We start from the raw sequence: 20,949 nt of genomic DNA, 5'->3' as shown, positions 1-20,949 counted from the left end.
CTCATACATTGTCTTTGGCAATGTACAATGGAACAAAGCATTCTCTTTTTTCCTCTGCAGGAAGAAAGCCATTTACAGGTAAGAAAAATTAATTGCAATGGGACATCTGCTAGTGTTAACATTAGCATGATGAATCTTGTTTTAGCCCTAAAAACAAGACTCCACACATAATTGCTTTGCATCCCAAACACAGAAAAGCTCTAATCAGGAAAACACTCAATGCAGTGAAAGCCACTGAAATCAGAACTACATTTTAAGGATAAAGATATACTTCAGGGATAAAAACTCAACCACACTGAAAACTATTAAAATGGCACTGTACTACAGACATCTTTCATCATTCAAGCTATTCATGTGCAGCAATAATGGAATCAAACAGAAAAAGTATTACACTTTGTTAGATAATTATATTTCATATCCCTGCGCTTAATCAAATTACTTGTGCATTTCACTCATTGATTCCCCCATTTGTCCTGGCATAAAGTTATTTCTCCCACCAAAAGCAATGAGACTCTAATTTACTAAACTTTGGAAAGATGATGCCTAATATTTTCCTGCAAAATTATGTCAATTTAATCTGACAGCCAGCTGTAGATTCGGTTCGGCACAAGAAAAAGGTTAAAGCAAGTAAGCCAATTTCAGCTATGAAATAACAAATATATTTAGAAACCAACTTGTATCTGAAACGCAAGAAACTTGAACATTTAAATAATTAAACAAAGAAACTAACAAATATTTTATACTGTATGCAAGGTCACATGCTATTTTGCTTACTAACAAGCTGAAATGATGATGCAAACATTTATGGATAATATTCAGATTAATTTTTACATTTGATACACCCTGCAAAGATGCACACTGCATTATGTTTGCAGTTTTAATATTAGCAATTTGGCTGTTCAAAGGGGTTGGTTCAGTGCCTTGGTTCGCTAGAACTAGCTTGACTTTGCACACCAACAGTAATGTGTGGTAGGCCCTGAACACCAGAGTAAACATGGTGTTTTGTTGTCATGGTATATTGTTTTAAGACAGAATGAAGAGAGTGATGTGTTGGCACAGTGTATTTTAAGACTCAAGTGGTTATTAGGTTCAAGTAGTTGAAACACTGTCAGTTCATCAGTGCAAAAGCAGCAACTTATGGCTAATCATACTTTGCAAACTTTGGGACAGCCTCAAGGATGCAAATTTGCACCCTATCACTTTCCCCCCCTTTTCCTCTGTGGAGCAGTTTATTTTTATATGAAACCATCTTTAGCTGCAGTTAATCCTTATCAAGATGTTGTGTTTTTTTCACTCGGCATCAGAAAATGCATTGTGAAATAGCTTTTTATTCCTGAGTTGATTCAATCTCTATTATCTGCAGTTATGTTAGTGCCAACAAAAGGTTTGACAACAATTAAGTGGTGAGAAGTGGGGCTATAAGGGAGTATGTATTCCTCAGAGTGGCTCCAGTTGCTAATCATGGTTGACACTGAGTTATCATTTCATCTCCACTACTTAAACATATTTACAACAAATGTTCAGCTGAAATGCCAGCAATATCAAAACTGCAAAACATTACAGAAAACTGATCTTGAGGGAATTTCACAAAAAACAGTACAAACTCAGATTGTTTAAATATCTAAATTCACTTCACAAAAACTAAACAACCACCTTAATATCAAATGATAAACTTAGGCATTCTACTTACATTTTTATGAAGGTTTCCAAACCTTTAGATCCATTCAAAATGACAAGCCCATGAAGTATATGCTCACATGTTTTTAAGTCATAATGGCTTAAAAACAACAACAGAATTCATAGCTGTATCAAAAACTGTTTTTCTATTAATCAATGTCTTGTATTTTAAAGCAGGAACATCTAACCTTAAGTTAAAAAAAAATACTGGGCAAAAAGAACAAGGGCACAAGGCATCAATTCAGAAAAAAACCTGCCTCTCCTCAGCATTAAGGAAATTTGTTCTGCAGATATAATTCTTGCATTATTTTCTTGTGTGCTAACTCCAGTGCTGAACCAGTAAAACACATTGTCGGTCAGAAGAAGAATAACTTCCTCAGTCAAAAAGTCCAGTTTTAAAATACAAAACCCTGTATTTCCCAATGAAGTCCTAAAGTCTTCCTTCAAATAAGGTAAAGGCTTAGGAGTGCTGACAGCAAATGATCTGGTTCTGCTCATAATATGCAGGACTTCTGTGGGGAAGGATCAATTAAAGTACTGTTTTTACCCATCAACCTCCAAGTACTGTGGGTTGTGTTTTTTTTAAAGTGACTTAAAATATTTAAGAGTCAGGACAGGGTAAGGAAACAGATTATAACATCTTTAACCCATCCTCACTGCAAGTAACGATCAGCTGTGCTTTACATAAGAGTCTAAGGACTCCAACCTTACTATCTCATCAATTTACATGAGGCTTGCCTCTATGCTTGTGTGCTTTTAATTGCTTGCATCAAAAGAAATGCTCCTCCTAAATATTAAGTGCTTAGTGAGATGCCTTTTAAAAAATCACAGGTTCCCCACTCCATTTCCACACCTGAGATGCAGGAGTGGCAAAATGGATTCTGACAATACTCGTTGTGCTTGTCCGTTTCCCTCTTCCCCAACTCTCTACCCCTGTCAGCGTGAATTATACTCTCACAGGGATAAAAAATATACCATATCGTACCGAGAACTATATAACATAACTGAGATCCATGGCATAAGCAGGAACATGTTACAATAACACAACACAGAAACAGTTCTTTTCTCTCAAAGAAGGAAGGAAGGTCTGTACAGGCTGAGTCTCCCTTATATGAAATGCTTGGGACTAGAAATGTTTTAGATTTTGGATTTTCATGTACATAAGTAATAAGATATCTTGGAGGTTGATTTATGTTTCATATACACTTTATGTTTCATAAATACTTTATACCTGAAGGTTATTTTATACAATATTTTAAATAATTCTGTGCATGAAACAAAGTTTGTGTACCGTGAACCATCAGAAAACAAAGGTGCCACTATCTTAGCCACCCATGAAAAAGGTTTTGGTTTTTGGAGTACTTTGGATTTCAAATTTTGGATAAGGGAGACTCAACCTGTATATTTTACGTCTGAAAACTTCTAACCTCCAGGTCTCCTTACAGGAGAAGTGTAATAGCTAATTTAATCACAGAGAAGAAAATACAGGTTAAAACTATAAACATAAAACATTAGCTGAGATGTTAACAGTCAACGAGAAACTCTGCACTGAAGGCAACATCAGAAACATACAACGAGTTAGAAGATTTACATATTTAATATCCCTACAAAAGAAGTATTTCAACTGTTGTGTGAATGCTAGATTTCTTGCAGGATCCCACATGTGACCATTGTGTTGCATCCTCACATAATTGCAATAGTTTAGTAGGATGGCTGATGCTTCAAGGAAAAGCATTATATGAGAATACACTCTTGGTTGTCAGCAATTAACACAACTGGTTTCATCAGAAGTTCTAAGAGACATTTTATATATGGCTAAATTTGTTACATAGTAGAAACCCCTGCCCTCAGAAAGTAAAATAATCATTGAAAATCCAGTCAGAAGGAAGGGAAAAGCCCTAAGCAGAAAAAGGAAATGTCCATTCAAAACTGCTTCCTTCACTAAAGTGAAGGCAGATGCCTACTTAATTCAGCACAGAGGTAGTACTGCTTTTGTATGCAGGAGTTTGCTATTCACTTAGGAAAGTGATCTGCCACATTTGTATAGACAAGAAAGAATTTTCCCTCAGATATAACTGGGAAGATCCTCTGAACATAAGGCTTTGGATGGTATTCAAAAAAGCTCAGAAATCACACGGGCTGAAAAGTAATTTCTACTTTCGACTTTTTGTATTGTTAAGAATTTTTACCATATGTAAAATATATATATATATATATATGGAAATATGGGTTTCTGTCGCCAAGCGGGGATTTAAATCCTGCTCTCCAGAGTCTCAGTCCAATGCTCAAAACCCTACACCATGCTGGCTCTCTTGTATGACAGTACTTGCATTCATTTAATGAATGATAGAATAAATGTGGATGTTAACCTGTTTCCCTCTTTATCACATTGCTGATGAACAAAACTTATCTTGGAAGGCATTGGGTGAATATGCAAAAATATTAGTGGTAATTTGGAAAGAGAGCTCTGAGCAAAAGTGAGAGCAAGACTAAACCCAAAGCATACAATAAGCATTACTGGTCTTTAAAACGGGATGCTGACTGTATGGACACATCTTCAAATAAAATTTTAATAATCATTTTCTCATTTCATATTTCTGAATGGTGATTATGCAGGAAAGGATACTTCAGTTATTTTTTTTTCCAGTTAGATATTAGATATTTTACTTTCCAATTACAGTATCAGACTATTTCCTTGAGTTTAAGTTATCACATATACTGTTACCACCCCCAAATGTAGAGCTGTTATTATGGTTTTATCAATTATTGATTCAATATTACAAAACATTATTGGCAGACCAAATGAGTACATACGAGTACTCAGATATAAGTGCCATTGTATTCAATGGGGCTTGCTCCTGGGTAAAGGAGTACAGCATTAACTTATACTTCTCGAAAGATCCCTTTGAATACTAAAGTAAGATCCAAGCACTCAGGTTTTGGCAAGAAATGATAACCTCAAAATTAGTGTTCACATACATGCAGATAGTGCATGCAATTGTTGAAAGTTAAGTGCCAGATTTGCCACCCATTTTAATGTTTCTGTATCACATGCTACAGTCAATACAGCAGTATTGAGATTTATGAGGGTTACAAAGACTTAGTTCAGGTATCACACCAAATCATGTTTTGTGCTAACCAAAATCTGGAACTCAAACCAGTTTGAAGCTTCCAAATCAGGGAAACTTTGTTTTTAAAAAGTTTGTTTGGTTCTCATCATTTTTCTGATCAGCATTTTACTTTCCCTATTCCCAGAGGAATTTAAACTATTCCTAGAGGAATAGTTTTAAACATATAAAATCTGCCAGTTTAAAAGATGACATCAGACTATGCACTCAGCATGGTTTCACTGGAGATTTTTTGATGGCCAGTTACAAACAATGGTCCATGCATCTAGACACATAAAATATACCTATTCTTCCTTAACTGTGGTTTGGGGTGATGTTTGAATAACAGCAATTATTATTATTATTATTATTATTAATTTACATTGTGTCTTTCTCTCAATCATGAGTCTCAGGGTGGATAAACAGAACAGAACAAGAAGATTAAGGTCTGGGTGTTAGTGACCAACTATAAAGGCAAAGTATATGATCAGAAATGATCATTTAAGACCAGGCTGTTAAGTAGTGAAGCACTTGTAATTTTAAAAAAGGTAGTACCATCTTCCAAAGGTAACAGGCACAGGACTTAGAAGAGAAATTATGTTTTTTAAATCAAAACACAGCTAGAACTTACATACCCATTACATGCCATTTGATCTACTGCTACTTTTTAAAGATTTGTATTACTGTATAAAAATATGGATACCATAAGATATAAACAAGTCATTGTAGTTGCTTTTAATTTAGAATCCCCTGCTCAAATTTTCAGGAAAAGCATGCTTTATTTTACAATAGGCTAGAAGGATCCTAACATATTGGAGTCAAAAATTAGAAATAAATATAACATATTTCCCCTATAATACCATACCCTGCAAATATTATATATTGTACTTATTGTTTAGTTTATTTTAAAGTGGAAAGGAATGAGTTCCTTTTAAATAGCTAGTTTGAAATTTTAGACACTCTGGGAACTGTTTTATTTTTAAATGATAGAATCTATATACAAGTTAATGTAAACAGTGCTAGAATTTAGATAACAAGAAGCCAAATTGTCTTTACATTCCACTACACTTCTATTTTGGCAATGAGGAGGTATATCTTTTAAGCACACAGCTATGAATACTAGAAAGCAACCAAGATATACCAGGACTGACATCATTATGAAAGCCACCATTTATTTCCTAACAGCATTCATATCAAAGCAATTTTCTTGGAAATAAGAGTAGTACAGTAATATTGGTAACTTTTTGATCAAGACATTCATTTAATAAAAAAGAAAATGTAGAATGGCTCTGTACATAAATTTTATTGACATAACATAAATATAAGAAAATTTTCACTAAAAGATGAACATTTTTTTCTTTCTTTTCCAACATAAAGTGCTAAGAAATATGGTACAGAGTTAAGAAGGCTGGCTTTTTTGTTCTGAAGTAGTGTCAAACCAACTTTGTGTGGAGGGGAAAAAATATTCCCTACAGACCATTTGTTGTCTCAAGCTTCAAATTCCAGTTTTGCAGAGCTTTCATGCTGATCTTCCAAACTCATCCTCAGATCATTTGGACAGTCTGGTGTCTCACCCTTGACAGCCAAATGGATAACTTTCAGCCACTTTTGCTTCAGTTCCTCGTTGTCTGCTGCAAAGCTGTGTACAGACTTGGACTGAGTCAATTTGAAACTGTGTGGGAGGTCAGCACTTCTTGGAGTATCATCCACAGTGTAACCCAACAACGGAATAGTAGCCGAAGCCTTTACATCCTAAGCAAACAGAAATAAAGAAACATTTTGGATCTTATGAAAGGGAGAAGAGAGAAGTTTGTTAACTGATTATACAACTCACATTAATTCTTAAATCAATTAAGTTTTAAAATGCAGGATTTTAGTCTCTCCCTACATACTCCTCTCAACCCTGTTAACCAGCAGATAGATGCTGGAAGAATAAAAAAATGTGCATTATAGTGGTCCTTAGCAAGATGGAAGCTTTACAGGCCACATATGCATCTAAGGGACCATTAAATACAAGAGGAAGGAGGAAGTGTGCAAAACATTGTGGCAGTTCCAAAACATGGTATCCCGGTTTTCAAATATTAGCTATTAGCTTGCTCTACGTACGGAGCAAGGAATTTAATTGTATTCTGATTTTCTCCTACATATTCTCTCTACATACCTGTGGTGCACCATACATGTACAATACAAGGGCTTCATGTTTAGGAATCACACACCAAGCCTTTTGCCAGGTCTTGGATTTTTCCAAATATTGGAGAAAACTACATATTACACTGTTTCCAGACACTTCTGCTGATTCAATCTGTACGGATACAAGAGAAGTATTTCATTTCAGTTCAACATAGTTAAAGCATAGTTTTTCAGATGTCATAGCAAATATTAGTGAGCCCAGTAAAGAAAGGGCTCATAGAACAAAAAAGATTTTTTTATCCTGATAGTTGAATCAGTAATTTGCTGTTTCTCCAAATAATGTGGTTTGAAAGCTATGAAATGGCCTTTTGTTTTCTATAAATACATTGTCAAAGCTAGAGAAAAGCAACTTTTAAAAAGTACTGGGTAATGTAGCCTTACAAATCAGTGCTTCTGCTACTCCACATTCTTCTTGATTACGGGGCAGAAGAGCCCAGCTGCTGACTGAGAACTTTTCAAGGTGATGGGGGGCAAACCTGATGTCCTCCTGAATTGGGAGGCATGCTAAATGACTGAAATTGTCTTAATAGAGGTACTGGTTGCAGCTTCTCCAGACAGGGTCTCAACTATGGAGCTAGCTTTACTCCACACAGGGTTTCCCTAGCCAGGGAAAGTCCACAGAATAAAGCCGGGTCTCCTGAAAAGGTGCAGGAGATGATGCCTTTGCTGGAGACCCTATCACATTAGGGAGTGATAGCACCCAAACACTGTTGGTCTCATCCTGACCTCTAACATCATATAGCTTCTGGAGGGTATCTGGGAAGTAGTAATCTGGCCTCCATTTCAACCAAGTTTCCTGGCCCTTGAAGCATAAGATATGAATGGTAGATTCAACTCTGGTCCAAAGTTTGGAATATGCTATGAAAGCATCCAGCAAACTCTCTTTCCCAAGTAACAAGCAACTATATGAATCAAGTAATGAAACAATTAATTACACACCATACCTCTAAGATGCCTCTCTTTTTCTTTTCTTCACTGTCTGTGCACCCTGTTATAATGTGGTAGCAGTCTTTACAAACCTTGTTCAGTTTATTGCTATCATACTCAAGATGAGCTTTGTAGTCAGAACATTTCCAGCAAACAACCTTAAAAGGAAGGAAATTTACTTTATTAAGCAACGTTATATTCAATTATGTTTGACCCTTCCCAAACACACACATTCAGAAAGCTTCAGTGAAAATTTGCAAAATGGTTCTCTCTCTACATTTTCTAGAATTACAAGCAAATAGAATTCTAGATTGCAAGCAAATAAAAGTGAAAGAAATCCAATTTTGTTCCAAAGCAAGGCTCTCCACCCATTAGGTCCTCTGCTAGAATGAGGATTACTCTTTCACCCTACTAGCACTGCTTTATTGCTGTACGCCTTCAAATTGTTTCCAACTTATGGCAACACTAAGGGGACCCTATCACAGGGTTTTCTTGGCAAGATTTGTTCTGAGAGGATTTGCCTTTGTCTTCCTCTTAGGATGACACTATGACTTGCCCAAGCTCAACCAATGGGTTTCCATGGTCAAGTGGGGATTAAAACCCTAGTCTCTACAGCTGCAGTCCAACACTCAGTTCACTACACCATACTGACTCATACTAGTAGCATTACTACCTGGATCCAAAAGCTAGTTTAATTGTATGGATGAATTTCAAGTGCTTCTTGAATGAAATGAGTAGGCCAAACATCATATTTTGGTAGTAGGGATTGTGAAATGTTTGTCCTCCATGTTTTAGACCACAGCTCTAACCAGCCCTACTCACCACAACTAGTTCAGGACTTTTAGTCCCAAACATCAGGAGGGTCAACATTTCTCACTCCTGATTTTGAGAAACATACTAACATATGAATAAGAATACACACCATGTTAATCTATTAGTCTGATCTGGGGACTACTCAAGGCAAGATGCACAAACATTTTAAAAATATATTTCTTTTAAAAAAAGATTTAAGCACTAACACTATACAAGGAAAATAAAATTTCTCAGTTTATGAACAAAATGCCAAATCTGGGGATTTCTTATTCTCTGAATTCAAGGCTTTGAATTAATGCTCTGTATGCAGTGTAGTCTTAAATAAACACCCTAGAAAAAGGTTTCCAAGGGAATTGAAATTAGTTAAATGTGTCTTACTTTATTGCCAGGAGAAGCAGATAGTACCGAAAACTTATGGGAAATGAATCAAAGCCAATTATGTTTTTATTTTAGGCAGTTCAACATGAAGGCAATAAAAAGGGATTCAACTGGAACTAAATCATGAATTGCTAAAAAAAAACCTGTTATATAAAGAGTTGTGAGTTGTCCTCAAGAGAGCTCAGCTTTGATTTACACAGTGGGCTGTTATTCAAGTTCTTGTTTCTTTGTACAGCAAGAAAAAACGCTTCAGTGTTTATGCATCAGCCAAACAGGATTTTGAAACCACCACCAGATGGAGTTTCTGAACACGCTGGCTGCTTCAGTACTGTTAACTAATGAGTAACTCCAGCTTGGTACTTACATGCCCACATGCTCTGCAATGATGCCTCCTCCTTGTCAGCGCATTGAAGGGCTCTTTGCACTTCATGCACATGGTCACTTCATTGTCTCGTATCCATCTTGGTGCTCTCTTCCCAAGCTCAGCAGTCTGATGTGGTAAGGAAAGGGAGAGGACAAATATTGATGTATTATTTGCACAGAAAATAATCAGCATCACAAGGTGTTCCGAAACCTAAATGACCTAGTTAGGCCCTCCAATTAATGTGCAGATGCTACTGAAAATTACAGTGGCAGGCTTACCAATTCAATTTACTCCATGTACCGGTAACAAAGCATTATGTCTTGATAGTCTGTATTTACCCACCTGTGTTTCTTGCTGTTGTTGTGTGCATCTAAGTAATTTCTGACCTTATGGTGACCCTAAGGCGACCCTATCATAGGGCTTCCTTCGCAATTTTCTTCAGATGACATTTGTCATTGCCATCCTTTGAGGCTGAGAGACTGTGAATTGCTCATGGTCACCCAATGGGTTCTTATGTTCAAGCAGGGATTTGAGCACTGATTTCCAGAGTCCTCGTACAATGCTTAAACCACTACACCACACTGGCTCTCATTCATCTGTGTAGCAACAACCAATTAAGTGATACAAGGCTGGAAAATATTGAAACTGTTGATGCCCAGACCCAAGCAGGTTCTGCGTAACATCACTGGGGAAAGGGATGGCAGCTGTGCATCTAGTTAGGTGGCATTTAGTTTAGGTGGCAGCTCTGCACCAAGTTCAGTCCACAACAGTGGTAAATCCAGAAGTATTTGATGAACACCACACTGGTCACTTGGGGGAGGGAATGGAATTAACTAGACTTACTAAAACAATCTGTAAATAGGCAAAACAAAAGCTCTTGCTTTCTGTTTTAGCAAGTAAAAATAAGTATTTTCAGCCTTCAAGAAATATAGCACTGTTATTGATGAAGAAAGAATTTGCATCTGTGCTATAATACTTTCTGTCCCTCTATGCATCTATCTTCTCTGTCTACTCCATTCTTCTAGAATCTGTTTATTTGGATTAATTTTTAAATAATGTCAAACAGGAAAAGAAGCAAGGATTACTGAACATATAGATATGCACAGTTTAAAAGTGCAAGAGGGGACTCTAAATGGAGGAGAAGAAATGAACAGTTGAGTACTAGAATGTCAGTACCTGTTAATAAGACAGTATGACCTTGGACAATTCACATTCTCTCAGCCTCAGGGAAAAGCAATGGCAAACCTCCTCTGAACAACTTTGCCAAGAAAACCCCATAATAGGGTTGCCTTAGGGTTACCATAAGGTGGAAATGACTTGAAAGAACACAACAACAACACAATACACGATTATCTGCACATAACAGTTCTGACCTTCATCAGTTACACCCCAAGTTTGAAAGAGATAAATTAGTATAGATATGCTCAGAAACATCCTATTAGTGCAGAAGCTACAAAAGCTATCCTAAGAACAGGGATTTCTGCTCATGCCTTGAATCCAAATCTGCCATTATTCTCGCCTCTACTTCTCTCTAGTTTACCTACCGCACATGGTAAACCATAGGCTCTTTGAGCCCTATTATCTTTTATTTTGAAAAGCACTGTACATAGTGAAGGCATAATGCTATTACTAATAACATATCCTTATATAAATCTACATGAGGGAACATGTGAATTCAAACATGCCATAGGAACTGCTATTATGACACCTAGAAGAGGAATACCAAGGGAGACAAGGGAAAGGAATGATGTCTAGATTGTACAAGTTTTTTCTTTGTTACAGCTTAAACTTACAGAAACTTCAATAGGCATGTCATCATACTCTTTTGCAATAGCATTTCTGAAAGTTTCATTTCTCTGTTGAAAGGCATCTATAGTACTCTGGAGAGCCTGAAATGAATGAAAGGGATAAGAGCTATCAAGATTTAATTGCATCAACATTTAGCCAATTAATGGAAAATCAAAAGAGGTCAATGAGAAACAGAAGCTGGTCTGATAACACTACAGCGATTAGTTAATTTTTTAAAGCTATAAGCACTAGACATTTAATTGTAAAGTGATCACAAAACATAAGACAAATTTCAGCGAGATACTAATATTAGCCAGTTGCAGGAAATATAAAAAATCTTAATAACTAAGTTCTTGAAAAGACTTTAAGAAGGAAGGAACATTTACCTTTATCCATTCCTCTTTGTCTTGTTCAGAACTAAAGAAAACAGTTGGAGATAGTTAACAGCAAGTTCAGAAAATATTAATAAGCTACTCATTTAAATTTAAATTTTGTCAAGACCTCTGAGAATTTAGATTTATATTGGAGTCAGTTGAAAGAAAGCTGACAGTAAGAACAATGAAATTACCCATCTTAAAAAAAATCCTGTCCTATATTCAAAACCTTTGTAAGATTAGCTTTATGTTAAAATATAATCTCAAATGTACCCTGTACTCTGACTTCACTGTGACACTTCCAGTACTTGGCTTTCCTTAGTATCATCGGTACATACTTTATTCTGGTAAACTTTTTGAAATAATTTTTTTAAAGAGCCTTTAGGAGGGTGCTGCATTGTTTTAACTGTACTTTCAAAATCTGATTTTTATTATTTTATAAGGAAATGTCAAATAATTGATCCTAGAATGGTGTCTGTAATGGTGCGTATATGAACACACATTCTTTCTAGTTTTCACCAATTGTTTTAGTGCTCTTACTGCCAAGTTTCCCCTTACCACAGCATCTTTCACTTCAAAAACGAAGCCATTTAAAACTACAACCCACTAATTATAGTAAAAAAAACAGTACAGTCATCTGTTTGATCACAGCATGGCACTACCCTTCTGTGCCAGTGGGATTGCATGTCTCCTGTAAATTCTGCTGATGGTAGCAGAGCTGCTAGTAGAGCCTCCCATTTCAGACAGGCTTTTGCTGAGGAGCCAAACTTCCAAATCACACTGCAGAAATAATCTAGTTTGAGACCACTTTAACTGCCCTGGCTCAATGCTAGAGAATTCTGGGAACTGTAGTTTTGTGAGACGTTTAGCCTTCTCTGTCAGAGAGCTCTAGTGCCATCATGAACTACAACTCTCAGGATTCCATAATACTGAGCCAAGGAAATTAAAGAGGTCTCAAACCGAATTATTTCTGCAGTGTGCTATGGACCTAAATGTGCCAAACAGCGAGTGGGTAGCAGCAGAAGTGGCAATGGTAGAGGATCTCTCAAAGATAAGGGCAGTGGCACCACAGCTAACACTTATAGTACTGTACTGAAGAAGGCAATGGTAACCCATTACTGAAGGCTTCTACCTTGAAAAGCCTATGACCAGACAGTCCAAAATAAAACAAGAGATTGTGCCAGAAGACGTGTACCAGGTCATGAGGCTCCCAGGTCAGAAGACAAAAAGGGTGCAAATGGCAGAAAGCTCAAGATGTCAGGAGCTGAATGGTTAATCAGATTGATTGAATAAACCATTAAGCTCAATTCTTCAACGGAGTTGAAGTAACTGTTATATGAGAACAACAGGAAGCAGCAGTCTATAAAATGAAATGCATTTTACTAACCGCAAACACTAATGTGCACCCTAATGGAATCAGGAGGCAAACATACAAATCCTTCTGGTAACGGAGATCCTTTAGGCAAGGTAAATTTGTATGATAGCTAATGCACTTTTTATACTAATGGAAAAAATTTAATATCTAGAACATACTAAGAATATGCCAAACTAGATTGGGAAAAAAAGGTTGACTGGTAAGATTAACATTAACATTGTACTTTCATTTATGCCTAGTTAAAGCAGAAAAGCTCCTACAGAATTTCCTCACAAAATGTTGACAAATACAAGCAAAGTTCCTGGAGCTCACAAAATTAAAATGAAGTGAGCAATACGAATTGTCAAGCCATTATTACACAGAAGTAAATTTTAACGCAAAAAATGTATGGCCAGTGTAATGTAAGGTCTGCATCCAGATTGTTATGCTGTACTGAGGGAATGTTGAACTGAGGCCTATAACTAACAATATTAGCTAGATTCAGTACATTCCTTAAGTTTACAAGCAAAGGTTTTCTGCTTCACCAATCAAAAGATTCAAGCTGCTTTACTGTTTCCAAGAGTCAGGACACCTTAGGATCATCTTATGCTTGTGATCGCCTCCATAACATAAACTTCTGAGATGATCCTAAACATCAGTATCAATTACATCAGCTTGTTCCAACTTAGTTTTGCCTTTCCTCGTGTAGTTTCTGATGTAGCTCAACTGCAGTTATCATCACAAAAGACAGCTTAATATCATTTGTCTTATTCTCATGACCATGGTCTACCAAAGTTAAGAGTTGCACAACATGAGTAAGAAATCCATGCATTAAAACTGCATTAGCTGAAGATGCAAACACTTTTACCCCATAACCTTATAACTGTGTAACTGTGCACTACAATCTTAAATTTGTGCCATCTCTTACCTGGCTTGTAATTCCAAAGTTCGTTCTTTCCCAGACACTTGGAATGTGTGTGGGTATTCTTCATTGTGCGTTTCCACTATCTTCATACCATCAATGCCAACTCTTGTCCGAACTGTAAACTTAGATCCAACTAGGCTAAATTTGGGGACACAGTATAGCAACATATTGTTGAACTGGGGGAGAAAACCCAGACAGACATTAGTTTCCATACAGACAATGTTGGGTCTTTTTGTAACAGCTGCATGTTTTTCTTGGAAAAGCATGTTCTAGGATATTTAAATAACATTAAAAGAGATTATCTGATGCAGGAACTGGATCAGTCATCATGAAACATGTCACAAATACCCCACAACATTCACCTACTGTAATAATAACACACTGAATGCTGTCATCAGAGGAAAATACTACGTTTTGCATTGTACCAAACAAGAGTTTGAGAACAAAGCACATGTTAAACACAAACCCAGACAATTAGCAGCTTGGTGCCATTCTTTATTGCAAAGAACTAAAAGCTGCTTGCATTTGAAGCTTAGTGAAGAAAAAAATTTGATTGGAAGCAAAGAAAGCTAAGTGTCCCCTCTTTTATTGCTTTTCTACTCTCAATCACCACCTCTCAAAGCTGCTTTACTGGAAGTGAAAATGTGCTACAGCACTAATAAAAACATCGCTTGCAATGCCTACCTCTGAGAATAAAGGGAAGCACACATATTCATAATATATCAGCTACTTAAAGTAGGTTGCTTTAAGTTTCTTTAAAGCCCTTAAAGTTGAACTGCTTTTCATTTTCAAAGACGACAAATTAACACTTGGTTGGTCATTGTTCTGTCTTTTTGTCTGGTTTCATCACTGTTGTGGGCTGCATTTTTTATCTTGATATTACTTTCCACAGGTACAGGTAACAGTTTGTGAAGTCTTTTTGTATTAGAGGTTCAGTGATTTAGTACAGCAAAATAGAGAAATGTGGAAGTGATGGCTGTTTCTGTCATTGTTGCCACTCTTACTGGTGGTCTAAATTCTACCTAATGCCACATTTCAGTTAGGAACAGCAATTTACCTAGACACCTATGGTCTGTTAACAGTGAGTGTATTTCCACACATTCATGTTATAAAACAGCATAGCAGATGTCACAGTAGAGCAAAAGAGCACTGAAAGCGCAACTAACACATCTGGTACTGTAGCAGAACAAGAAAGTGATAACAGCAGTGCTGCAACATATTCTTCCAGCGTACCAAAACAGACTCATGCAGCAGTATTTCACAAAGCCCTACAGTAATTGCTGACTTAATTTTTAAAAATCCTATCCATCTAGGTTTCTCACTGTGTGCTGAAACAGCTAACAAACCTGATTATTTGTAGGGTTCCAGTAAATAACCCAAAGCTGAATAATTTTTCTTCTTCGTGGTCTCTGCATATCAATGAATGTAGATGTATTACGAACAGCAACGAATGGAACTATATTCTAATTAAGCAGTAGGTGCTATTTCTTTTTGTGGAGGACAGCATTTGCTGAACATTTACATCCCAGGAGGGATTTACTTTGGACAACTGCAACTTCTCTTAAAAGCATGGCTTATAGTTGTAGTATTTGTTATCAAAAGAGAGAGTGAAAAATCAGCGGAGGGTGGGTGAGTGTATTAAATATCCTTTAAAAACAGGATTTTTCAAGAAAGACAGATAGGCCACACATTTCAGAATTACCCCATACTCCTTGGATTAACATATAAAGCAGGTTTGAAGTTGAAGCTTGTCAGAATTAAAACTATTAATATATTCAGTTATTAATGATCAAGCACACCAGCAGCTCATTTAAATACTATTTCATGGATGCATAACTATCCTACCAAGGTAATGTAAGTGCTCTGAGATTCAGCTGTTATACTGATTTGAAGCTCTGCTTCTTATCTCTGAAGTACACTATGAAATAGGTTTTGAGAAACGAATCATTAGGGATTAAGCTAACTGCAGACTAAACGTATACAAGGATTCTCCAGGACTACTTTGATGATTTAAGCTACATCTGTGTCATCTTAATCCTTTGTGAGGCATAAGTGAACTTTTCACATTCTAGCTTGGTGCATACACATTCCTCATAGCCACTGGAACAGTAGAAACAATTGTGAATATTAGGGGAAAGGGCAGAGCACAAATGTAGAAAATATGTTTCCCTGTTTGCAAGGAACAGAAAATCTACCACTTAATGACTAGAGAAAGGCATCACTGGAATAACAATGTGTCTAAGCTTTCCAAGTTTGCTTTTTAAACAAAAGAAATACCACTTTAATTCACCTTCTGATTCTTATCTCATTCAAAATGAAGGGTAAAAGGCCAAAAATCAAAGCCATGTATGGCTATAGCACAGAATACTTCAACAGTACAAACCCTTTCATTGATCTAGTAGAATGCAACATTTGAACTCTGGAAACCTGTTTGCAATCACAACGCAAATTCCCTTTTGCCTTATCAGCCATAAATATAGTTTAATGTTATATCTGCACTGAAAATAGCTGCATTGCTGTGACACATGCAAATTGCAATTAGTTTAGCTGTCCTGGCTCAGAGGGAAGCTGGTTTACATTGACAACCCTTAGCAGTTCAGATGTGAAAATAAACCAAATTTAAAGACAGCAGTGGAAACTGTACCAGAAAGCAGAGAAGGCAGTGGACATTTACACTATTTTTCAAGGAGCCTTCATAATTTTAAACCAAATCACAGAAACAGATTATCCCAGAAAAGATGAAAAACTAGAAATATGCAAGAATATAACACATGAGATATCAGAGACAGATACTTACTAAAAAAAGGTATCTTTCTTGGGCAGATGTATTACGAGCAGCAAGTTTAAGTATCTGTCCTTCTTTTATGAGTTCATTTGAAGGATTGACAATATCTTCTTCTTCTCCCAACATTTCATAAACCTCTAACAACTTCTTCAAGTTTTCCTTTCCATTAAAAAAAATAACAACATTAGTAGTGCATTTGTGTTTTTTTATAAAAATGATTAAAGCATAAACAAATTTAAAGAACCAAAGCATCTTTTTTTTTCTTTAAGAGATATTTTCTGTGACACTGCTGGACAACTTTTTCAGCAGAATGACTTTTGTAGTAAAGGATTTGAATGTAATCATCATCAATAAATATCATCAAAAGAAAACACTGAAAAACCGTCTTCAGTGAAAGAAAAAACTAGAAATTAGAGATATTGGGTGAAATAATTAGAATTGCAGATTTAGTCTAGTGAGTTCCAGCTAAATGATTAACTAGGTGACCCTGCAAAGCTCACTAGATGGTTTCTAATCCTAAAACTTTAGAAAAATTACTTTTTGGAATACAACTCCCATAATTCCCCAGCTGGCATGGCCAGTGATCATGTTGACTGTGGGTTCTGGGGAGTCCAATAAGTAAGTTTTCCAGGGAGATTAACGTGCAATTAGACCCAGAAAGAAAGAAAGAAAAAACATATCTGGCAATACTTATTGCATAATGACACCCCTGACCCATAGCTGCTGTGTCCCTTTTCATTAACTGGTAAACCCATCAATGAGCTTACAATCGCACAAATCCCCAGGTGTGAAATGTTACTGATGGGGTAGTTGTCATATTGGCAGTCCAATTGTCAGCATCTCCCCGGTCTCCGCTCTCCCTTGCTATTCCCAAGCAGGCTGATTGCTTGTAATTTTTCCCCTATTTATTTTGTTTTGTTTTTGAATACAATAGCAGTAGTAGGGCTCTGAAATTGCATGATTTTTTTAAAAAAAATTAAAAACCTGCAAGGCATGCTGGGGAGGACATAGCACAGGGAGTCAGGAAGAGGGTATGGTGGCAGCAGTAGCCCCAGTCACATAACTGTGGAGACATGTGATAATGGCTGCTCTGAAACCTGCATGTTTCCATTTTTAGAAAACTGATGCAATTGCTGCAAGAATGAGGCTCATGCAGTAGTCTGCCAAACTCCTAGGACTAGAAATTGAAAAGTGCTTATCCTAATTTATCTCCAAGGTTATTGGGAGGATCAAATGGAAGAATCATGTGTATTTCTCTGAGCATCTTAGAGGAAAGGCATGGTACAAGCATATTGTTGTAGCTGTGTACCTTCAAGTTTGCTTTCGCCCTCCTCTGAGGCTGAAAGAGAATGATTTGACCAAGGTCACCCAGTGGGCTTCCACAGGTGAGTGGGAATTTGAATCCTGATCTCCAGAGCCGTCGTCCCACACTCAAACCAATACACCATATGGCACTATAATGGCTTAACAGTTGCAAAACTTCCTCCTTAGGCCTCACACAATTGCCTGTTTGCCTAAAACAAAAACAATAATGCATATTGTGCAAAGCAAAAAAATCCTCAAAACTCACTCACCATTTTCCTGATGGCACTATTGGAGTGACTTGCTGCTGTGGATATTATTTCCAGGGATTCTATAAGAAAACAATAGTCAAGAAAATATGATTTGCTAGTACTACAATCTACAAACCACTACTTCAAATACCAGCCTAGGGGCTATACAGACTGCCACAAGGGGGTGGCCTGCAGCCACCCCTTTCCTGGCTGGAGGGGGGCCACAGCAACCTCACACCACGGCCCCCATCTGGCCTCTGGGAGGCAAAAAAAGGAGCTGCAAAAAGTGGCTCCCTTTTCAACCCACTAAACGGCGCCATATCCACAGTAGCGCAGCTGTATGGTGCCCCTTCGGTGCTGCATCATCTGGATGCATGATGCTGCCTGCCATCTGGAACGGCGTGCATCATCATGATGCCCTGAGGGCAGATTCAGGGCATCCAGCGTCAGGACGCTGCGCCCTGACTCTGCCCACAGGCCAGCACAAAGTGCTGGTCTGTACAGGACCTTATTTCACATTTTGTATGATTCCTTTTTGTAGCCAAGGTAAAATGCAAAATTTAGTTCAGTAAGCTTCTTTCGATTTAATTGAAACTATATTCAAGGAGAGAAAGTCAACAGTTGAAGTAAAGATGTTTTAGGTATATTAGTTGTTGAATATAACAGGCATGGATCATAATGTAACTTTAATTGAAACAAGCAGAAAACAAAACATATTCTCAGGACTGGAATTCACAAACACAGCATCCAACTCTTCAACTGCCCCATCAATCATCACCAAATACACACACACACACACACACACACACACACACACACAATAGCCCCCCCCCCCCATATATATCACAATATTACACATGGAAAAAATGTGGAGTTCAATAGATGATAGTTTGGTCAGTTACAGAAAGGGGGAAAATGCTTTTTTACAAAGAAAAAAAATATTTTTTAGGCAGGGTATTCTAAACAGTTAACAGGATTTGAATCAGTAGAATTTTAGGAGAGTGGGAATAAAGGCCAAAATCCTTTGTGTGACATTTCATCATGCCAGCAGAATGTAATTTTGGAACTGTGTACAATGGCAAAGGAGAGACAGAACAGAAAGCCATCTCCATCACCAAAGAAAGTAGCTCTGCTGTTTCTGGTTCATATCAGAAACGATCAAGGCAGTTGTCTCTCTTGATAGAGTTAACTTTTTATTCCATGAATCCTGGTTGCTTGTGGCTATTTTACCCTGGCTGGTACCCTACTACTATACTTGGTGTAATTGCCAGAATGAAATCTGTGGAGGGCTCCTGTACATTAAAACACATATAGAAAAAGGAATTTCAGCAGCTGTTGCTTGTCACACACTTGGGTAACAAGTAACACATGCTGAAATTCCCTTTTCTATGTAAGCATTAAAGGTGCCAGAGCCCTCTCTAGTTTTCAGACTGGCAATCCTATGTATAGGAAGACTAATCAACATGTTTGTGGCCTAGTTCTGTTAGTTTAACCCCAAAAGACATAATGAAATAAATTGCCTCAGAGGGTGGTAGACTCTCCATCTTTGGAGGTCTTTAACAGATGCTGGATGAGAATCTTTCAGGGCTACCTTAGATGTGTATTCCTGAATGGCCCTTGTGGTCCCTTCCAACTCTAAGATTCTATGATCCTTGGACAAATTAACATACCTTTGTTTATTTGCTACCTTTGTTTATTTCCAATTCATAAGTAAACGCTGTAATATTTACAAAACACTATTGTGAACCATGTAGCAACTTGAAAAAATTATATAGCCAATATATGTAGGAGAAATAATCTAGGAAAAATGTAAGTTATTTTAGAGAGCAAAACATAACACAAAAAGGCTTAAGATTTTGGAGCCTTTGCTGTTCAATTGGCAAATAAGTTCATAGTAAGGGATATTTCCTAAGTAGGATTCAAGCCCATTATCCTATATTCCACAGCAACCACTCAGACACTTCTGAGAAGTCCACAAGCTAGTCCACAATTTCCTTTCATTGGTAATAACTGGTGGGCTATCTCTGAACCTAGATAATTTGTGCATTCAGAATCTGTACTTCTTCCCAAAAAGCAAAAAGTGAATATTGCCTATTACTTTTTACTCAGAAAATTGAAAAAAGATTTTACAGAGTTATTTATCTAAAGCACTGAAGAAAATATTTAGAAAGGTGACCCCAACCATGATGCACTGGACATACAAGTTACACAAAAATATTTACTTTCAGCATCCTTCCAGTCTATAGAGTCCTGAGGCAATTTTCTTAGGTAGTCCTTCAGAAGCATCTCGTATCGTGGGATGCGTTGCACTGGTTCTAGCATGTGATGTTGCAAGGTCAGATTTCCACAGACTTTCTGTTTCTAGAAAGCAATAGGCATTTGTTAATTTCACAGCTTCAGAAACATATATTTTATACTATATACCTGTAAAAATGAAATACTCTGTTTGAATACTATTCTTTATTTTAATAATACTAATAATTATAATTTTTAAAAGTGATATTTTAATAATAGCTAAAGGTGAAATATACCATTTTTCATTGACCATCAACAGACATTATTGGATTTATGATTCTTACTCTTAAGCTTTTGTCATCAAACCCCAAAAGTATATAAATATAAGAAAAATGCAGTAATTTAAACTAATTTTAAAACATAGTTTTGGTAGCACAAATGAAATGCTAATTCATGAGAAAGATAAATATTTATCTTAT

At 36.8% G+C, this 20,949-nt stretch overlaps 1 protein-coding gene across 6 annotated transcripts in view; it reads right to left on the bottom strand.

Annotated features, from left to right (window-relative positions):
- Nucleotides 1–6,068: 6,068 nt before the first annotated feature.
- The window catches only part of FGD4 (FYVE, RhoGEF and PH domain containing 4), a 128,381-nt gene continuing 113,500 nt past the window's right edge, over nucleotides 6,069–20,949 (bottom strand). For all 6 annotated transcript variants that reach the window (XM_042466755.1, XM_042466757.1, XM_042466759.1 and 3 more), the window contains 10 exons: nucleotides 20,458–20,596; nucleotides 18,257–18,315; nucleotides 16,695–16,841; nucleotides 13,901–14,073; nucleotides 11,631–11,661; nucleotides 11,250–11,345; nucleotides 9,457–9,582; nucleotides 7,919–8,059; nucleotides 6,946–7,086; nucleotides 6,069–6,536 (listed from right to left, as the gene is read on the bottom strand). In XM_042466755.1, coding sequence (XP_042322689.1) covers nucleotides 6,273–6,536; nucleotides 6,946–7,086; nucleotides 7,919–8,059; nucleotides 9,457–9,582; nucleotides 11,250–11,345; nucleotides 11,631–11,661; nucleotides 13,901–14,073; nucleotides 16,695–16,841; nucleotides 18,257–18,315; nucleotides 20,458–20,596 — 1,317 coding nt within the window. In that variant the 3' untranslated portion in view covers nucleotides 6,069–6,272. The remainder of the gene's footprint in view (nucleotides 6,537–6,945; nucleotides 7,087–7,918; nucleotides 8,060–9,456; nucleotides 9,583–11,249; nucleotides 11,346–11,630; nucleotides 11,662–13,900; nucleotides 14,074–16,694; nucleotides 16,842–18,256; nucleotides 18,316–20,457; nucleotides 20,597–20,949) is intronic.

This window comes from Sceloporus undulatus, chromosome 5 (genome assembly GCF_019175285.1).
Source record: "Sceloporus undulatus isolate JIND9_A2432 ecotype Alabama chromosome 5, SceUnd_v1.1, whole genome shotgun sequence".
NCBI lineage: Eukaryota > Metazoa > Chordata > Lepidosauria > Squamata > Phrynosomatidae > Sceloporus > Sceloporus undulatus.
Note: the sequence above shows the minus strand (reverse complement) of the source record. Positions and strands in the feature narration are given on the sequence as shown.